Genomic DNA, 15,742 nt, shown 5'->3' with positions numbered 1-15,742 from the left:
CCCCCCTTCAGCTGAGTCCCATATGTTTCTCTTGGCATCGGCTCTATGTCTGCTTGGCTGGCGTTAATGCAGGGATATTAAATTGATGAAACACAGAGCTCTTGATCCTTTTCAGTGGGGCTTCTATTTAAGTAATGGCAGGCTAGGGCTCTGTCAACCACCTGCAATTGTCCAAGAGAAAAAAAAAAGGAGGGAGTTATGAAAAGGGAGCGAATAGGAGTGGATGAGAGGAAAAATCCTGAAAACATTTCCAGTCTTTTCAGACAAGAGAGGTAGGTGCATCCTGGATGACTGTATTATAAAGGAGGGTGGCTAATACATAACTGATAATCCGATTACAGATTCATATAATAATAATAATGGATCAAGACACAGACATCATTAAGAAGCATTACTCACAATGATAAATTTATAAATGGAAGTTATTGATAAAAAAGAGATGATAAGGAGTACTATTTAAGATAGGTACCCCATGTAAAGTGGCAGTGCCATCATAGATTATACAAATCCAATGGTGTCACCCAGCCTTATCTTTTGCGTCTCTATTTTGTAAAATGTCTCGTTGAGGCTGTGTTCACACATAGCATTTATTGCCCGTTTAATTAGCATCAATTAGTGCTGTTTTGTCACAAATTCACAATTTTGTGGTAAAATAGCAATATTTTGGCGCAATATGCTTTAGCTATCTTTTTTAGGTATTTTTCTATACTACTGTTTTTTTTTATCAGGGCCGGATTGCCCATCTGGGAAGTTGGTCAAAGGCCAGATGGGCTGGTATACTAAGTGGGCCACTTGATGGTTTTTCCCAGCACAGCAACCTCTCTGTACTCCACAACATAGTAAGGCATAGTTATAGAAACTCTAAAGTTCAGACAGCACTGTGCAGCAGAGGAACCAGCCGTCACATTGGAGCCCTGTATCCAGCCAGCCCCATATCCTTCATCTAATAGTTCTTAGCAGGCCCAACGTTTTCATGGTTGCTTCAGGTCGTACCTTGGAGGAAAAGGAGACTCCTTATAAGTACTGGTCAAGGCAGGGGTGACAGTCAGAAGAGCAATTCAGTTCAAAACTCAAGGACTTAATGCAAAGGTGGGTAGGTGGGTGGTAGAGTGGGGGCGTGGGGCTTAAAGAATGTTTGAGGCTTAGCAGGAATGCAGACAAAGCCTAGTGGTGGACAGGAATCTTAGTTACAGGGGTCCTGCCATACCCTGCTTGCCTGTTACAAGGTTCATCAGTCAACAACAAAAGCAGATTAGAGAAGCAATGTGCGTGGTGTGTCCTGCTGACTGATATATGTAGTGAGAGTGCTAGATATATTGTTGATAGTATATGTCCAACTTCTAGGATACCAGCTCTTTCTTCTGGGTGCCTTGCTTAGTCTGTCCTCTCCCCACTGACCTGTCTGGCACGGGTGACCCCACCAGGAGTATTACTCCCACCAGCTTAGCTCATTGGATCACCAAGGCATGCAAGCTCCCTCACCACGTCAAGGTGAAGGCACCATGAGGGAGCCCCTCCACCCTAACCCGATTACCCATCCCAACCCTTAATTTACCTGTCCTTTGCTATAATGTGGACCCCCGGCGGCGCCCTTTTAAGCCCAGATCCACCCCAACCGCCTAACTCGGGCCCTTCCCAGCGCCCTTTCCAGCCCAGGCCCGCCCAGCGCCTTAAAATGGACCCTCCCTGCGCCCTTCCCAGCCCAGGCCCACCCCAGCCCCCTAATGCGGACTCTCAGGGCCCTTCCCAGCCCAGACCCGCCCCAACACTCTAACGCGGACCCTCCAGTGCCCTTCCCAGCCCAGGCCCGCACTCGTCCCCTAACGTGGACCCTCCTTGTGCCCTTCCCACCCAGGCCCTCCCCTGCTCCCTAATGTGTACCCTCCCGTCACTCTTCCCAGCCCAGGCCCGCCCCAGCCCCCTAATGCAGACCCTCCTGGTGCCCTTCACAGCTGAGGCCAGCCCCCCAATGCATACCCTCCCGGCGCCCTTGACAGCTTAGTCCCGCCCCAGACTGCTAATGCAGACCCTCCCAGCATCCTTCCCAGCCCCCTTACACGGACCCTCCCGGCGCCCTGCCCAGCCCTGTCCCTGCCCCCTAACGCAGACCCTCCTGGCGCCATTCCCAGCCCAGGCCCGCCCCAGCCCAATAACGCGGACCCTCCCTGCGCCCTTCCCAACCCAGGCCCGCTCCAGCCCTCTAACGTGGAACCTCCCTGCGCCCTTCCCAGCCCAGGCCCGCCCACTAAAGTGGACCCTCCCAGCACCCTTCCCAGCCCAGGCCCACCCCAGCCCCCTAATGTGGACCCTCCCAGTGCCCTCCCAGCCCAGGCCCGCCCCAGTCCCCTAATGCAGACCCTCCTGCTGCCCTTCCCTGCCCCCTAATGCATACCCTCCCAGCGCCCTTCCCTGCTTAGGCCCACCCCAGCCCGCTAATGCGGACCCTCACGGTACCCTTCCCAGCCCAGGCCCACCCCAGCCCCATAATGCGGACCCTCCCGGTGCCCTTCCCAGGCCTGCCCCCTAATGCGGATCCTCCCTGTGCCCTTATCAACTAAGACCTGCCCCAGCCCCCTAACACGGACCCTCCCGGGCACCCTTCCCAGCCCAGACCCGCCCCAGCCCCCAAACGCGGACCCTCCCAGTGCCCTTCCCACCTCACGCGCACCACTGGTGAGGCCATCATACCTCTTCTCCCTCTGTGGATGGCACTTCATCTTCAGTGCTGGTTTCTGTGCAGGAAGAAACAGACTGAATATAAAACAGGAAATTCATAAAACTGCCTTTGTTTCCATAGCCAATCAGAGCCCGGCTTTTACTTTTTAAAGCTCAGTACAGAAGCTGTGCTGTGATTGGTTGCTGTTGGCAACAAGGAGAGTTTGCATTTTTCACCTACAATAAACAAATTGGGGCAGATGGATGAGAACTCTGCTTGTTGCTCTTATAAACCAATCACTGCGCAGCTTTCTTGTTGTATTCGGCTCTTCACAAATGACGAGCTGTGATTGGTTGCTGTGGACAATGAGGAGAGTTTTGCTTTTGAACAATTTCATAAATGTATATTTATTAAGAGAGGACGCTGAAAAGACGTATTGTGCCGTCTCACAATCTGTCACTGAGGAGGCGGCAGACAAACCCATATTATTCTGTGGGCCGGGTAATAGAGCTATGTATGATCGGAATGGCGGCCATATAACACTACAGGTTACTGGCTGCTGTGTCTTGGAGATGACTGTTTTTTCTCACAGATGTTCATGGCCGCCATTACTAATGTGATCTGTCCTGTGTGTGGTGTGTATAAATGGCCTCTTAGAGACCACAAGCCGCCACAAGACTTGTTTACAGCTCCAGCCATTGTGGCTGTTGGTCGCCAGCCTCACCGGCCAGTACATTCTGTGGTTGGATAATGACTTTTTTTTTTTAACTGAAGCCACCCTGCTCTTAACCGCCGTGGTCCTGGGTGCCGCATGTAGACCGGGGCCGCGGTCCGATCGCCGTGCCCGCTAATTAAAGTGTCACTGTCGTGATTTTTTTTTTTGCAGAAATCAATAGTCCAGGCGATTTTAAGAAACTTTGTAATTGGGTTTATTATCCGAAAAATGCATTTTTATTATGAAAAAGCAGTTTGAAGCTCTCCCCCCTGTCTTCATTGTTCTCCTATGGAGAGAGCTAAAGAAAAGACCAAAACAGGACAACAAAGAGTTAATCTACAAATCCCTCACCCGTTATCTGTTCTGACCATCACCAGTGACCTGTCTGAGCTCAGATTACAGCTGTCACCCAGCTCCGTGCCTGTAATCCTCTGTTATCTGCTTTCTGCTGCCGGCTAACTCCCTCCTTCCTCCTCCCCCCTCCCCTCTCCCTAGAGCAGACAGGGTACGTCTCATGCAACAAGTCACAATTTTCAGATTTTTCAGAGTGGATGAAAAAGAGGAAGGAGGGGGGGACCTGGGAAAAGGCTTTTTACATGCAGATAATGGCAGATTTGGCTAATAAACCCAATTACAAAGTTTCTTAAAATCGCCTGGACTATTGATTTCTGCAAAAAAAAAAAATACGACAGTGACTCTTTAAGTCTTCAGATGCAGCTGTCAAAGTTAACAGCTGCATCTGAAGACTTCAGAACAGCTCTTCCCTGGTGTCTAGTGGGGAGATCGCTCCTCCGTGATGTTTTCACAGAGGAACGATCTCCGTGACTGGTGCCGGCCGGGGGCTGCGCCGTAATGGCTCTGATCCCGACTCGGCATTCGGTTGCTTACGGCTGGCAAGTGATCTCTCTCTAGCATGCTCAAGTCGCGCTCATCTCTAGTTGCGACATGTAACCTCAGCCCAGCTCCCATTTTGGTGCTAAAACCCCCCGCCGATAGGTAGAACGAAGGGGCAGATGCGATTAGCAGTACTCACTGTGCTCAATGATCTCTGCTTTATACAGCAATATCTGCTATAAGTAGTCATAAACTGAATTATATTGGAAGCCTGATGAATTTCTGGCAATTACTTCTACTACAAGTTCCATAGGCTTCCATTATGACCATTAACCACTCGCATTAGTGGTTTAGGGCAGAGATAAAGAGGCAGAGCGTGTGCTGCTGAGTGCCTCTGCCCAGGGGTGTCAGCACCCAGACCCCCACTGATACACACTTCTGACATGTCAGAAGTTTGTTTAAATGATAGGTACACTTTAAATGCCCTACTTTTATGATATATTTTTGTTGCATGAACTTTTTACATTTTCCATATATGCTGTCATAGTTAATTGTAGTAATGTAGTAAAAAGTTGCAAAAAAGCTCGCAAACTGACCAGACGTAGACCTGCACTAGTTTTTGCGACTTTTTAAAAAGTTGCAAATGATAAATTGGGCACAGATCCCGAATTATGTAAATTCGCCTGTCAAAGACTTGTTCATGAATAGGTAAAAAAAATCCAATTATTCACCTAAAAATTAGCACAAAGCCCTTGATAAATTTCCTTCTGTTTTTCTAACAAATCAATAAAATAAAGAATTGCCCCTCCCAAAAGAAAAAAAAAACTGTGGATAAAAGTGACAAACTCAAGAATAAGACAAAAGTTTAAAAAAATATTTTAGGATATGCTCACACAAGGATATGCTTACCCAACCTCAAAATAGAGGCCGTTTTTATAAAATATTGGTCCTTATTTGCTAATAAATGACAGCTGTCCAATAAATTAGCCATCATTTTGAGAATGTGTGAACATAGCCTTACTATTATACATTATGGGGTAAATTTATGAGTTGGTGTAAATATATACCTGGTGTAAACTGCCCACAGCAACCAATCACAGCTCCTCTTATAGTTTACCAGAGCTGAAAGCTGAGCTGTGATTGGTTGCTGTGGGCATTTTACATTTTACACCAGGTGTGTATTTATACCCTTTCATAAATCTCCCCTTATGTCCGTATTCTTACAGTTATATACTCACAGAAAATTTTATTTTAGGCCATGTTTTTTTAAAAGAACTGTTGCTGATTGAATGAAGTCAGGGTCCGTTCTTTTCTACAGGGGCAGAATTGCATTGAATTCAATGCAATGCCGGTCGCTGTGTTCTGACATCGTTATTTTATTGTCCGTTCTTTAGAATGGAGGTTAAAGTAATGAACATGCCTATTATTTCCTGTTCAGCAAACAGAGTCCGGAAACAGTAGCTGTTCACACAATGTAAAGTACGGCCGGCAGACGTACTTTACATTATAGTGAATGGCTAATTGATTTTCGGGCACACTCAACGGTGCCCTCAATTCAATTGTAAAAAAAAATAATATTGGCCTGGCGTCTGGCGGTGTAATGCTATGCAAAGGACAGTGTTGTATGTTGTGTGAACACAGCCTTAGAACATAGCCTAATAGTGAAAAATAGTGGAATGCTGGTAGTAACAGGGCAAACTTATATGGATATAGGCAGTTTTAGAAACATATTGGGGGGATTTATTAAGGCTTGCTGCTTTCTGCTACTAACAAAAAAAGATGCAGAATTTTGCACAATGGTAATTTTGGTCAAAATTTTTTCTGCTTCTTTAGTCACTTTTGTAAATCCTTTCCTAAAAGAGGGCATGGTTTAAATGTAGTTGATTTTTTAGCCACATTTATTATATGCGACTCTATATATTGCACCTAAGAAAGCATGATACTGGTTTTACATGTATACATAAAGAACCATGTAACCTGATGACCTGTCTGTGTAAACCGACAGAAAGAATAATGAAAATAATAGTAAGTAGATGTAAAATAAATTCTGCCTTGTTTAGATGCTCCGATGCGTGAAGATAGTACTTCTTTTACATTTTATATTCCAGATGTGGGGGTTGTCAAAGCACAGATCAGTTGCTATGTCCGTACAATTTTTACAGTTACTTTGTTTAGTTGGAGAATGTTGGAAATTGTATAGAAAAGCTTTGGGCCTTCCTGAATACTTGTTTTTTTATAGCTAGTATAAAGACTGCTGAATAGGGAAGAGCGAACTTGCCGAACCTTTGGCCACAGTTGAGCGCTCTGCATTTGACTCCCGGCGACTGGGGAAGTTGGATGCTGCCCTAGGCCTCTCAGAAAACCATGGATATAACCTATGGCCTATGGCTGTGACCGTGATTTCCAGGACTACCTGGGGCTCCATCCAACTTTGGCCAAACCCAAACGTTCAGAAAGTTTGCCCATTACTACTGTTTATACTAAAGTCTGCTGCTTTCAGATTACAGTATAGATTACTATGAAGCAAGTGTTTTTAGTAGTTTTCAGAACTAAAGATATATGGAATTAATTGCTGGTAACACTATGATCTGAAAAAAAATGTTTTAAAATCTACTGATGCCAGAAAGTTATGCAGATTTGTAAATTACTTCTGTTTAAATATCTCAAAGTTTTCCAGTACTTATCAGCTGCTGTATTTCCTGCCGAAAGCAGTGTTTTCTTTGCAGTCTGACATAGTGCTCTCTGCTGGCACCTCTGTCCGTGACAGGAACTGACCAGAGCAGTAGCAAATCCTCATAGATAATCCCAGTCGTGCCCTGGACACTTCCTGACATGGACAGAGGTGGCAGCAAAGAGCACTGTCTCAGACTGGAAAGAATACACCACTTCCTGCAGGATATACAGCAGCTGATAAGTACTGAAAGGCTTGAGATTTTTTAATAGAAGTAAATAAAAAGTTGTATAACTTTCTGACACCAGTTAAAACAAAGCTAAACTTATCTGAAATCCAGGTCCAGTCTTGTGCTGGTTGAAAGAACAGACCAAACACATGCCTTCTGCCTTCTCTGTGAGTGCACAGATGACCTGGGAAACACGGGACTTCCTGTGTTTAGACTCTTTTAAAAAAAAAAAAGAGTCACAACACAGGAAGTCCCATGTTTTCCATGATAAAAAATAAAAAAAAATACATAATGAATGTAAATTGTAAACTTGCTTTATTTCACATCTACTGTTAGGTTTTGAAAGTTATAACGTTGGTGCCCTTTAAGCACACTGGAATATTATAGTTTCATGCTGAGTGAGGATGCCAAAACTTCTCTTTCCCTGGCATTGACTAATGTAAGAGATACATGTTGCAGAAAGAATATAATTCTTTCCTTTGGTGTGAACTGCGTTATCCTCATGTTCTCCTATTAAGGTCTAAACAATAAAAATGGCTTTTGCAGATAATGGTTCGAATGTGCCAACTGGTAAGACATCTATTCTGTAATATGGCATCTCCTGGTAATGGTTAATATTAGTAATTGGTTTAAATATGGCACAAAATGTGTTGGCATACACTGGCATCCTGCCATTCTAATATAGCTGTATAGGAACAGAAGCAAGACCACGATACGGTGACTTCTTCCAGAATAGAGCCTGTAAGGTTCAGTTATTTCAGGCCCTGGCACTACTAAAGAAGAGAAGAAGGCTGTAGTAGCCACAGTTATACTAGTTACATAACATTTGAGAAATGCGCTACCCATAAAATGGAGTAAATGATGGAAACAGATGACTTTATTATTTCAACGAAGGCTTAGTCATACATTTGTGCTGCTTTACCTGAAAGAAACTTTGAGACTGAACAAGGCGAAACATGTGGTCTGGCAGGGAAGTCAACGCTATGGCAAACCTAGATCTTGATAGTGCTCAAGGAAGGTGGTAAGAAAATCAAGTGACCTATTGGGGGTATTTATTAAAATATTAAATAGTATTTATCTAACACCTTTTATAATAGGCTGTTTGGAAAGGTTATTGATAGAGATGAGCGCAACTCTCTTGGCATTTGATTACCGGTGGCTAAAAAGTTGTATGCAGCTCTAGGGAGTCCAGGAAAACATGGATACAGTCTATGATTTGCGTTGCACTCATCTCTAGTTATTGATTACATGGTTTTGAGAATACATTGGAGAAAGACTGGAGCTTTAAACAAAGCAACAAGTATAATGTCATGGGTGTGGGGGTGGATATTTACTAAAGCCCCTATTACATGGGGCGCTTGCTCCTCGTTCCCCGCTTGCTGCCAGCGCTATTACACGCGGCGAGTGGGTAAGAGTCGGGGGGTCGTGGGGAAGATAGCGGTGGTCTGCTGCCGCCGGTCCTACTACACGGAGAGACGGCAGCATATCGCTGCTATTGTGATGGTTGAGTTCTCAACATGTTGAAAGACAACGATCAGCCGACATTGTGCATTTCGGCTGATCGTTGTCTTCTAGACAAGATGATTATCGCCTGTAACAGCCGATATCGGTTGATAATCGCTTTGTGTAATAGGGCCTTTAAGACTGGCATTTTGTACACCAGTCTTAAGTAAATACCCGCCAGTGTACTCTTGCACCGACAAACATCTAAGTGCATCTGAGGCAGCCTCAGCCACATTACAGTATCAAAAATGTACACCAGAACGGAGCTGGAATAGATTTCAACTGCAGTTGTATTGAAGTGATACTGTCAACCCCCTTCCTTATCACCACCATAGAAAATTCATAATAAAAAATACAGTATGGCGTTTCAGCCTTGTGTCTCCACCTGTCCACCATGGTCCTGTGCCATCAAGCATGCTCCCCTGTACTTTACATTGTAGTAATTAAATTGTAGTAAATTCAGTGTACTTTGTGTGATGCCACACCATGTACATCAAGCCACTCCCACTTCTCGAGGGCACAGAGACTGCAAAAGTCTTCTAAATGTTGTACAAACCTCAGGGATTTTTCCAAACTTTTGCCACCTTTGGCAGACCTTAATAAATCCACGCCTGAAATGTCTAGGCATAGTAAATAATTAAAAATAGAAGTGATAAACAACAACCTTGGCACTATTCACACACATGCAGATTACTGGAAGGGAAACATGCCAAGGGTAATCAGACACCTATTCTTGGGTCGTAGTGCTTAGCACTAGGGATGGTCCGAACCTGCCGAGGTCCGGGTTTGTACGAACCTGGACTCTCAGCAATGATTCGCGCTGTCTTATGGATACAGCGGGAGGACCGCCTGGAAAACCGGGATACAGCCACAGCCATAGGCTGTATCCCAGTTTTCCAGGCGGTCCTCCTGCTTTATCCACCCTCTCCACGGAGGTTTAAGACAGCCGGAATCATTGCCAAAAGTCTGGGTTCTTATGAACCCGAACCTCGGCAGGTTCGGACCATCCCTACTCAGCACTTAAGTAATCAAGTCCCAGTCGTGTAGTCAAAGTCCCAGTCTTTAGATGCAGTCAAACAAAAGGCAAGGACAGGAGGAAGGGCCTGGAGGAAGCGCACAAGAGCTTGAAACACTTGTCGCCTTTTGTTTGTCTGCATCTGTAATTGTGACTGTATAAAGTCTGCCTTTTAAAGTGTTGCGGTGAGTGCCGCACTGCATTTTTTTTCTATCTGCTGAGACTTGGATATTAAATAATTCAGTTGAGTGGATAAAATGTGTCAGTGTTTTGACCTACATTCATATATGTACAGAGATAAAAGTATACTAAATTATTGTTTTTTTCCCCCCTAGGCTGGAATGATACGCACAACAGAGGATGAATTTTTTATTGAACCTTTAGAGAAAGGCAAACAAAAAGAGGAAGAAGAAGGAAGAATACATGTAATATACAAAAGATCGACTGCAAAAAAAGTTATGCCAGAAGATGTTCCCAACAGATCAGGTCAGGCCAAAAGGACATTGTGGGTCTTTAAAATATGTTGACTTTCCCATACCTTATGTATGTGTATAAATGTATCCTATTTTTGACCTTGAAAAGCATACAGAACCAACAGATATATAATGTTCTCTAAAAATTATCCTTAGACCTATATATATAGTATTTTTATATGCCCACTCTGCCTCTTCATCTCTGTCTCACTGCTAAAATAGCAGTCAATGGAATTATAATGGAGCCCTATGGAACTTCTGATACAGCGATGACCGGAATTTCCATAGGGCTCCATTATAATCCGTCCACCGCTACTTTAGCAGTGAGGCAGAGCAGGTTGCTGCTGCCCGCATCTGCCGCTTCATTCTAACAATCGTCGGGGGTCTCAGCACCCGGATGCCGAGACACACCTCTGACATGTTAGAAGTTTGTTTAAATAATAGGTACACTTTAAAAAAAACTAACTTTGAAGATACTGCAGAGATAAACTAGGGCACCAGGCTGATGGGTTACCATAGATCAACAAGTAATGTTATACCCTAGCAATATGCCAATATTTGCAATATTTGAAAACCCTCTTTAAAAGCAACCTGTCTTGTTTTGCAACAAAAAGTCTAACCTGTCAGCCTGTTACAGAGCAGGATGAGATGAGTAGACTGATATATAGTTTTTGTGGTGAAAATGCAATGTGACAAGTAACTTCTCAATCTATATTTGTGCATATTCTAGGTTTGAAACAATTGTTGCCAGTATTGTTTGCATCAGTAACCAGTTGTTGGAGCGAGCCAGCGAGTGCCGCAGCCTTTCTTTCTCCTCTTGATTAGTGATGAGCGAACACGTTCGTAATTGTTCGTATGTTCGATGATCGGAATGGTTATAACGATCATTTTCCAACATATTTGAACTTGCGAATGTACGCAACTGTACAATTTTCTTTAGAACAACCCAATTGTCCAGTATAAATCATTATTCGTGTGCAGTTTTTTTTTCATACACATTGCACATTTCTTTAAAAACAAATGTTGTTTGGACAAGAACAAACCTTTTAAATAGCTGCTAGAATTTATGCACTAAATGTTCTTCTGGGCTATAGCATTCTTTTTCAGCTATGCATGTTTGTTGGTTCTAGGCCAAACTACCCACATTGCAGTCAGTGTATAACATTATCTCAGTGTTAGCTCCTACAAATCATCCACTTTTCCTTGCTCCTGATGAGTCACCATCTCAAACAGTTTTCTGACCAGAGCTGGACAGATCCCAGTAGTTTAGTTTGTGCCTAGAAAAGTACTAAGCTTTTGGGTTCTTTCCTATTGACGTCTATGGAAGTTCTTATTGTCTGCCTGCTAAAAATATGCCATTTGTCATTAAGGAACCAACAGGAGCAGTTTTAGCTAAGCTGCCATCATCACAGAAGAGAATTACCAGGGTTGGCGTGACATAAGAAATATACTGAAGGCCTATTAGGAAGGCATAGTTGGTGTCTCTTGAGATTGTACTATAATAGTAACTTGGGGCAATCACAGCCTAGTTTACCTCGGCACTTATAAGGAGTAGTGAGCTATGCCGAATCTTTTTGTTACTGTTAGGAAGCGAAGTTGTAATGTAGCAATGAAGGTATTATTATCCTATACTTACCAGCCAGCGCTCCAGAAACGTCCTCCCCTTCTGCTGGAGCGCCGCTCTGGGTCATCAGAAGATCACTTCGGCAGCAACACAGTGATCAGGCATGCTCTAAGTCTCTCAGACGCTCCTGACCAAGTGATGTCATGGAGACCCCAAGGGTCCACACTCGGCGGGAGTTAAGCCTTTGCTGGCTCTTAGACTAATTTGAATAGCATGCTTGGTGTTCCCTGTGCTATCTCTCCCTTGTTGTCGCATTTCCTGCGTGCTTGGTGTTCCTTGTGCTCTCTCTACCTTGTTATCTGGATTTCCTGACCCCGGCTATTGCACCTGACTTCTCCTTGTTATCTGGCTTCCTGGACCATGTATATTGTGACCCGACTATTCTCTGGACTCTGATTATGTACCCCGCTGCCCGTTTGGTTTGACCCCAGCTTCCTGACTATGCCTATCTGTAATTTGTCTTGTTATTGTCTTGTGTATCATGTATTGCAAGTTAAGGACTGTAGCCCAGTTGCCCTCAGTCGCCTAGGTCTGTCCGAGGCAAGTAGGCAGCTTCCTGACTATGCCTATCTGTAATTTGTCTTGTTATTGTCTTGTGTATCATGTATTGCAAGTTAAGGACTGTCGCCCAGTTGCCCGCAGTCGCCTAGGTCTGTCCGAGGCAAGTAGGCAGGGACTGGCTTCCTGGACCATGTATATTGTGACCCGACTATTCTCTGGACTCTGATTATGCACCCCGCTGCCCGTTTGGTTTGACCCCAGCTTCCTGACTATGCCTGTCTGTAATTAGTCTTGTTATTGTCTTGTGTATCATGTATTGCAAGTTAAGGACTGTTGCCCAGTTGCCCGCAGTTGCCTAGGTCTGTCTGAGGCAAGTAGGCAGGGACAGTGAGCGGAGACTAGTCCAGGGTTTACTGTCTGTGTCCACCCAGTCCCTTCCCTGACTCGTTGGGTCTGCGGGGTTGTGACGACTATTTGGTATAATTTCTTAATTCTGCTTTGGTACCATCTGTTTTTCCATACACCATATTATAAATGATAGGTCTTACTAGAGGGTGAACATTCACAATCAGGTTACATTGCAGTTTGTACAGCTTTCTCAGTTTCCTATAATAATTTTATGTTGAAATCAAAATTTGTTCTTTTTTTTTTTCCATGCGTAAAGAGAAGAGACACATCTTTCTACATGGACGATGACAAATCCAGTGTGGATTTTTTAAGAATCTGTGTCGGAAATCTGATTCTAAAACTCGAATTTCTTCTGCAGAAGTAGACGTTTTTTATTCCGCATGACTTAATAGCTCAAAATATTTCTTATTTACAGTATTTGAGAAAAAGATTCATTCTGTATCATTGCCCTGAAGAATAATTGACTCAAAATTGTAAACACAATAATAATGAACTCCCCCCCAGAAATTAAGAGAAGTGTTATCTTTAAAGACACCATTGCCACATGGAAGGCGATACGAAAATTATATGGTTTACCCTTTTGCCTATCGAAAAGATTTCCTCTGTGGCATTCACCACTTTACCCACCTGACTCGACAAATTGGACTACTCAGAGTGGCAGAGTGCACATGTTTCTTCTGTTGGGGATCTGCTGGATACTAATTCCAACACTTTCTTATCATGGGATATCGTCAGAACACGATTTAAATTGTCCTCATTTCATTTACCTCAATACGATTCTATAATTGAATTTCTTACTTCCAGAGTGCGGGACATAGCAGAAGCAGAAAGTGATATAGAATTTGATAATCTATTCCCAACACCACCAGTTCATAATTCTTTATCACATACATATGGAGAACTTAGATCACGCTCTCAAAAGAATTTATCTAGACAAATTTTTTTTTAAAAAAATGGTCCTCCGTAATTTTTTCAGAGGATCTGACCCAACAAATATTGAGAGGATCTCAACTAGTGCATTCTGCCACTCCCAATGTGGTTCTACGTGAAATACATTTCCGCTTTATACACAAGGCTATATATGCCTTTAATATTCCTTTTTCCAACTCTCACACTTCTCACATAAACAGTTGCCCGAAATGTTCACTTCCTAAAGCAGACTTGTTTCACTGTGCCTGGGCCTGCACGCGAGTGCAGGAATTTTGGGACTCTGTGCGGCTCTATCTTTTGTCCACTTGGGGCCATGCCATACCACTTCTCCCTCTTAGTTATCTTTTTCATTTTATTGATATAGACTCTACTACTCCCTCTCCTAAATTACTTACTTCTAAAGGAATTCATATAACTCTATTAGTTTCCCTGAAATGTTTATTAAGACACTGGATACTGGATACTCTACCAGACATTTCTGAGGTACTCTCCGCTCTGAAGGAGATCTTTCATTGGGAACTTTTGGATGTATTGCGCACCAAAGAAAAATCAACAAAAACATTTATGTCCAAATGGACACAATTTCTAATTCATGATTTTACTATAGAAGAGAGAGACTCTGTCATTAATCAATTTAAGGACACTGATTGGTATTGCATGGCCGCCCAAAAGGGAACTCTGGGAGCACTCCAAATATCTTAAGCTTTTCCCTTTCTCTGTTAAAGACAATTCTCTCCATTCTATTGGTAGCATATTTGAATATCTGGCATCTATACCATGTTTTAAGGTGATATTATAAATTACTGTTTTTCTACTTATGTTTTTGGTAAGACTACGTTGTATTGTATATGATAATATGTCTTTTAGGGTTATTACAAAGGCTCATAGTATCTGTATGATATTGTAAACATACAATCCTTTGTTGCCTGTGAGCGACTTTCTTTTTGAATATGTAATGAATTTTCAATATGTATGTTCAAATATTACATAAGCCACTAATAAAATATCGTTAAAAAAAAACACACACAATAATAATATAGGTGACACCAAGTGGACTTAAACAGTAATGCTCTGAATGTGTGTTGCGGTGGAGAAAACCCCTTGTTAAAAAAAAAAAAAAAAAATCACAATGTAAAGGCGAGTAAGTGAGCCTTTATCTGCATGATTTCTTTCAGTCAGAATTCTTGTATATGTGGCATAGTTGTCATGACACTGGGTGGCAGTGTCTTTGTCACAGGTGGGAAACACGCACGCATAAAGGATGATTTGAGTGTTGCTCCTGGTTGCTTGGGAATGCAAGACCTTAGAGCAGAAGCCGAGACAATAGAAAGTCTAATGAGCCTCCTCTGCATCAGTCCATACCAACGCCTTGTAGATAATTGAGAAGGAATTCATCAACTTAATTTGTCTGAAATACAAAGTTTGGAAATGGGAGTATTTTGTACGTCATAGGTTTACAACATTAGGTAGAGTATTGATATTTACTGTATTATGCGTCGCTATTGTTTCTTTTTCTTTTTCTTTGCTTTATTTTTAAGTCAAATGATATCACATCTTGGGATAAGATTTTAAAATTTAAAATAGATGAATGAAATAATATAGCTCATGCCTTAGGGTCCTATTAGACTAATCGATTTTTATTTTTCTCCGATTAACGATAAACGGTTGCAAACGAACGCTGAAATCATTCACTATAATACACAGAAAGATTTGCGAACGATTAACAGTGATTTTATGGTCAGCTCCAAAGATGCGATCAACAACATGGAAACAAATTTTTGTTAGTCCTTTGATTGTTACCTGCATACACACGGAACGATTATCACTTAAGATTGGACGATATAATGATTTTTCATACGAAAATCTTTCCATGTAATAGAGCCCTTAGGATAGATTCGCACAAAGTTAATGCTGTACATCCCAGCTATACATAGCATTCCATCAAAAAAGGCATGCTGACTTATAATGTGGAGGGGTAAATAGTAAAGGAGTATCCTGGCACTCACCAAAGTTCTAGGTGACACCCATTCCTGTCTCCCCCGCAACCCCTGCTTTTTTGTAATAAACCGGATGGTTTTAAAGGGGTTATCCAGCGCTACAAAAACATGGCCACTTTGCTCCAGAGACAGTTCCTCTTTTGTCTCCAGTTTGGGTGGGGTTTTGTAATTCAGTCCTATTGAAGT

The 15,742-nt window shown here is 42.8% G+C and overlaps 1 protein-coding gene across 2 annotated transcripts in view; it reads left to right on the top strand.

Moving 5' to 3' along the window:
* Positions 1-15,742, top strand: part of ADAMTS3 (ADAM metallopeptidase with thrombospondin type 1 motif 3) — a 140,312-nt gene that overhangs the window by 62,009 nt on the left and 62,561 nt on the right. For both annotated transcript variants that reach the window (XM_069978297.1, XM_069978296.1), the window contains exon 4: positions 9,959-10,109. In XM_069978297.1, the coding sequence (XP_069834398.1) occupies positions 9,959-10,109 (151 nt within the window). The remainder of the gene's footprint in view (positions 1-9,958; positions 10,110-15,742) is intronic.

This window comes from Dendropsophus ebraccatus, chromosome 7 (genome assembly GCF_027789765.1).
Source record: "Dendropsophus ebraccatus isolate aDenEbr1 chromosome 7, aDenEbr1.pat, whole genome shotgun sequence".
In the NCBI taxonomy this organism is placed as follows: Eukaryota; Metazoa; Chordata; class Amphibia; order Anura; family Hylidae; genus Dendropsophus; species Dendropsophus ebraccatus.
This window is presented reverse-complemented; position numbering and strand designations above follow the sequence as displayed.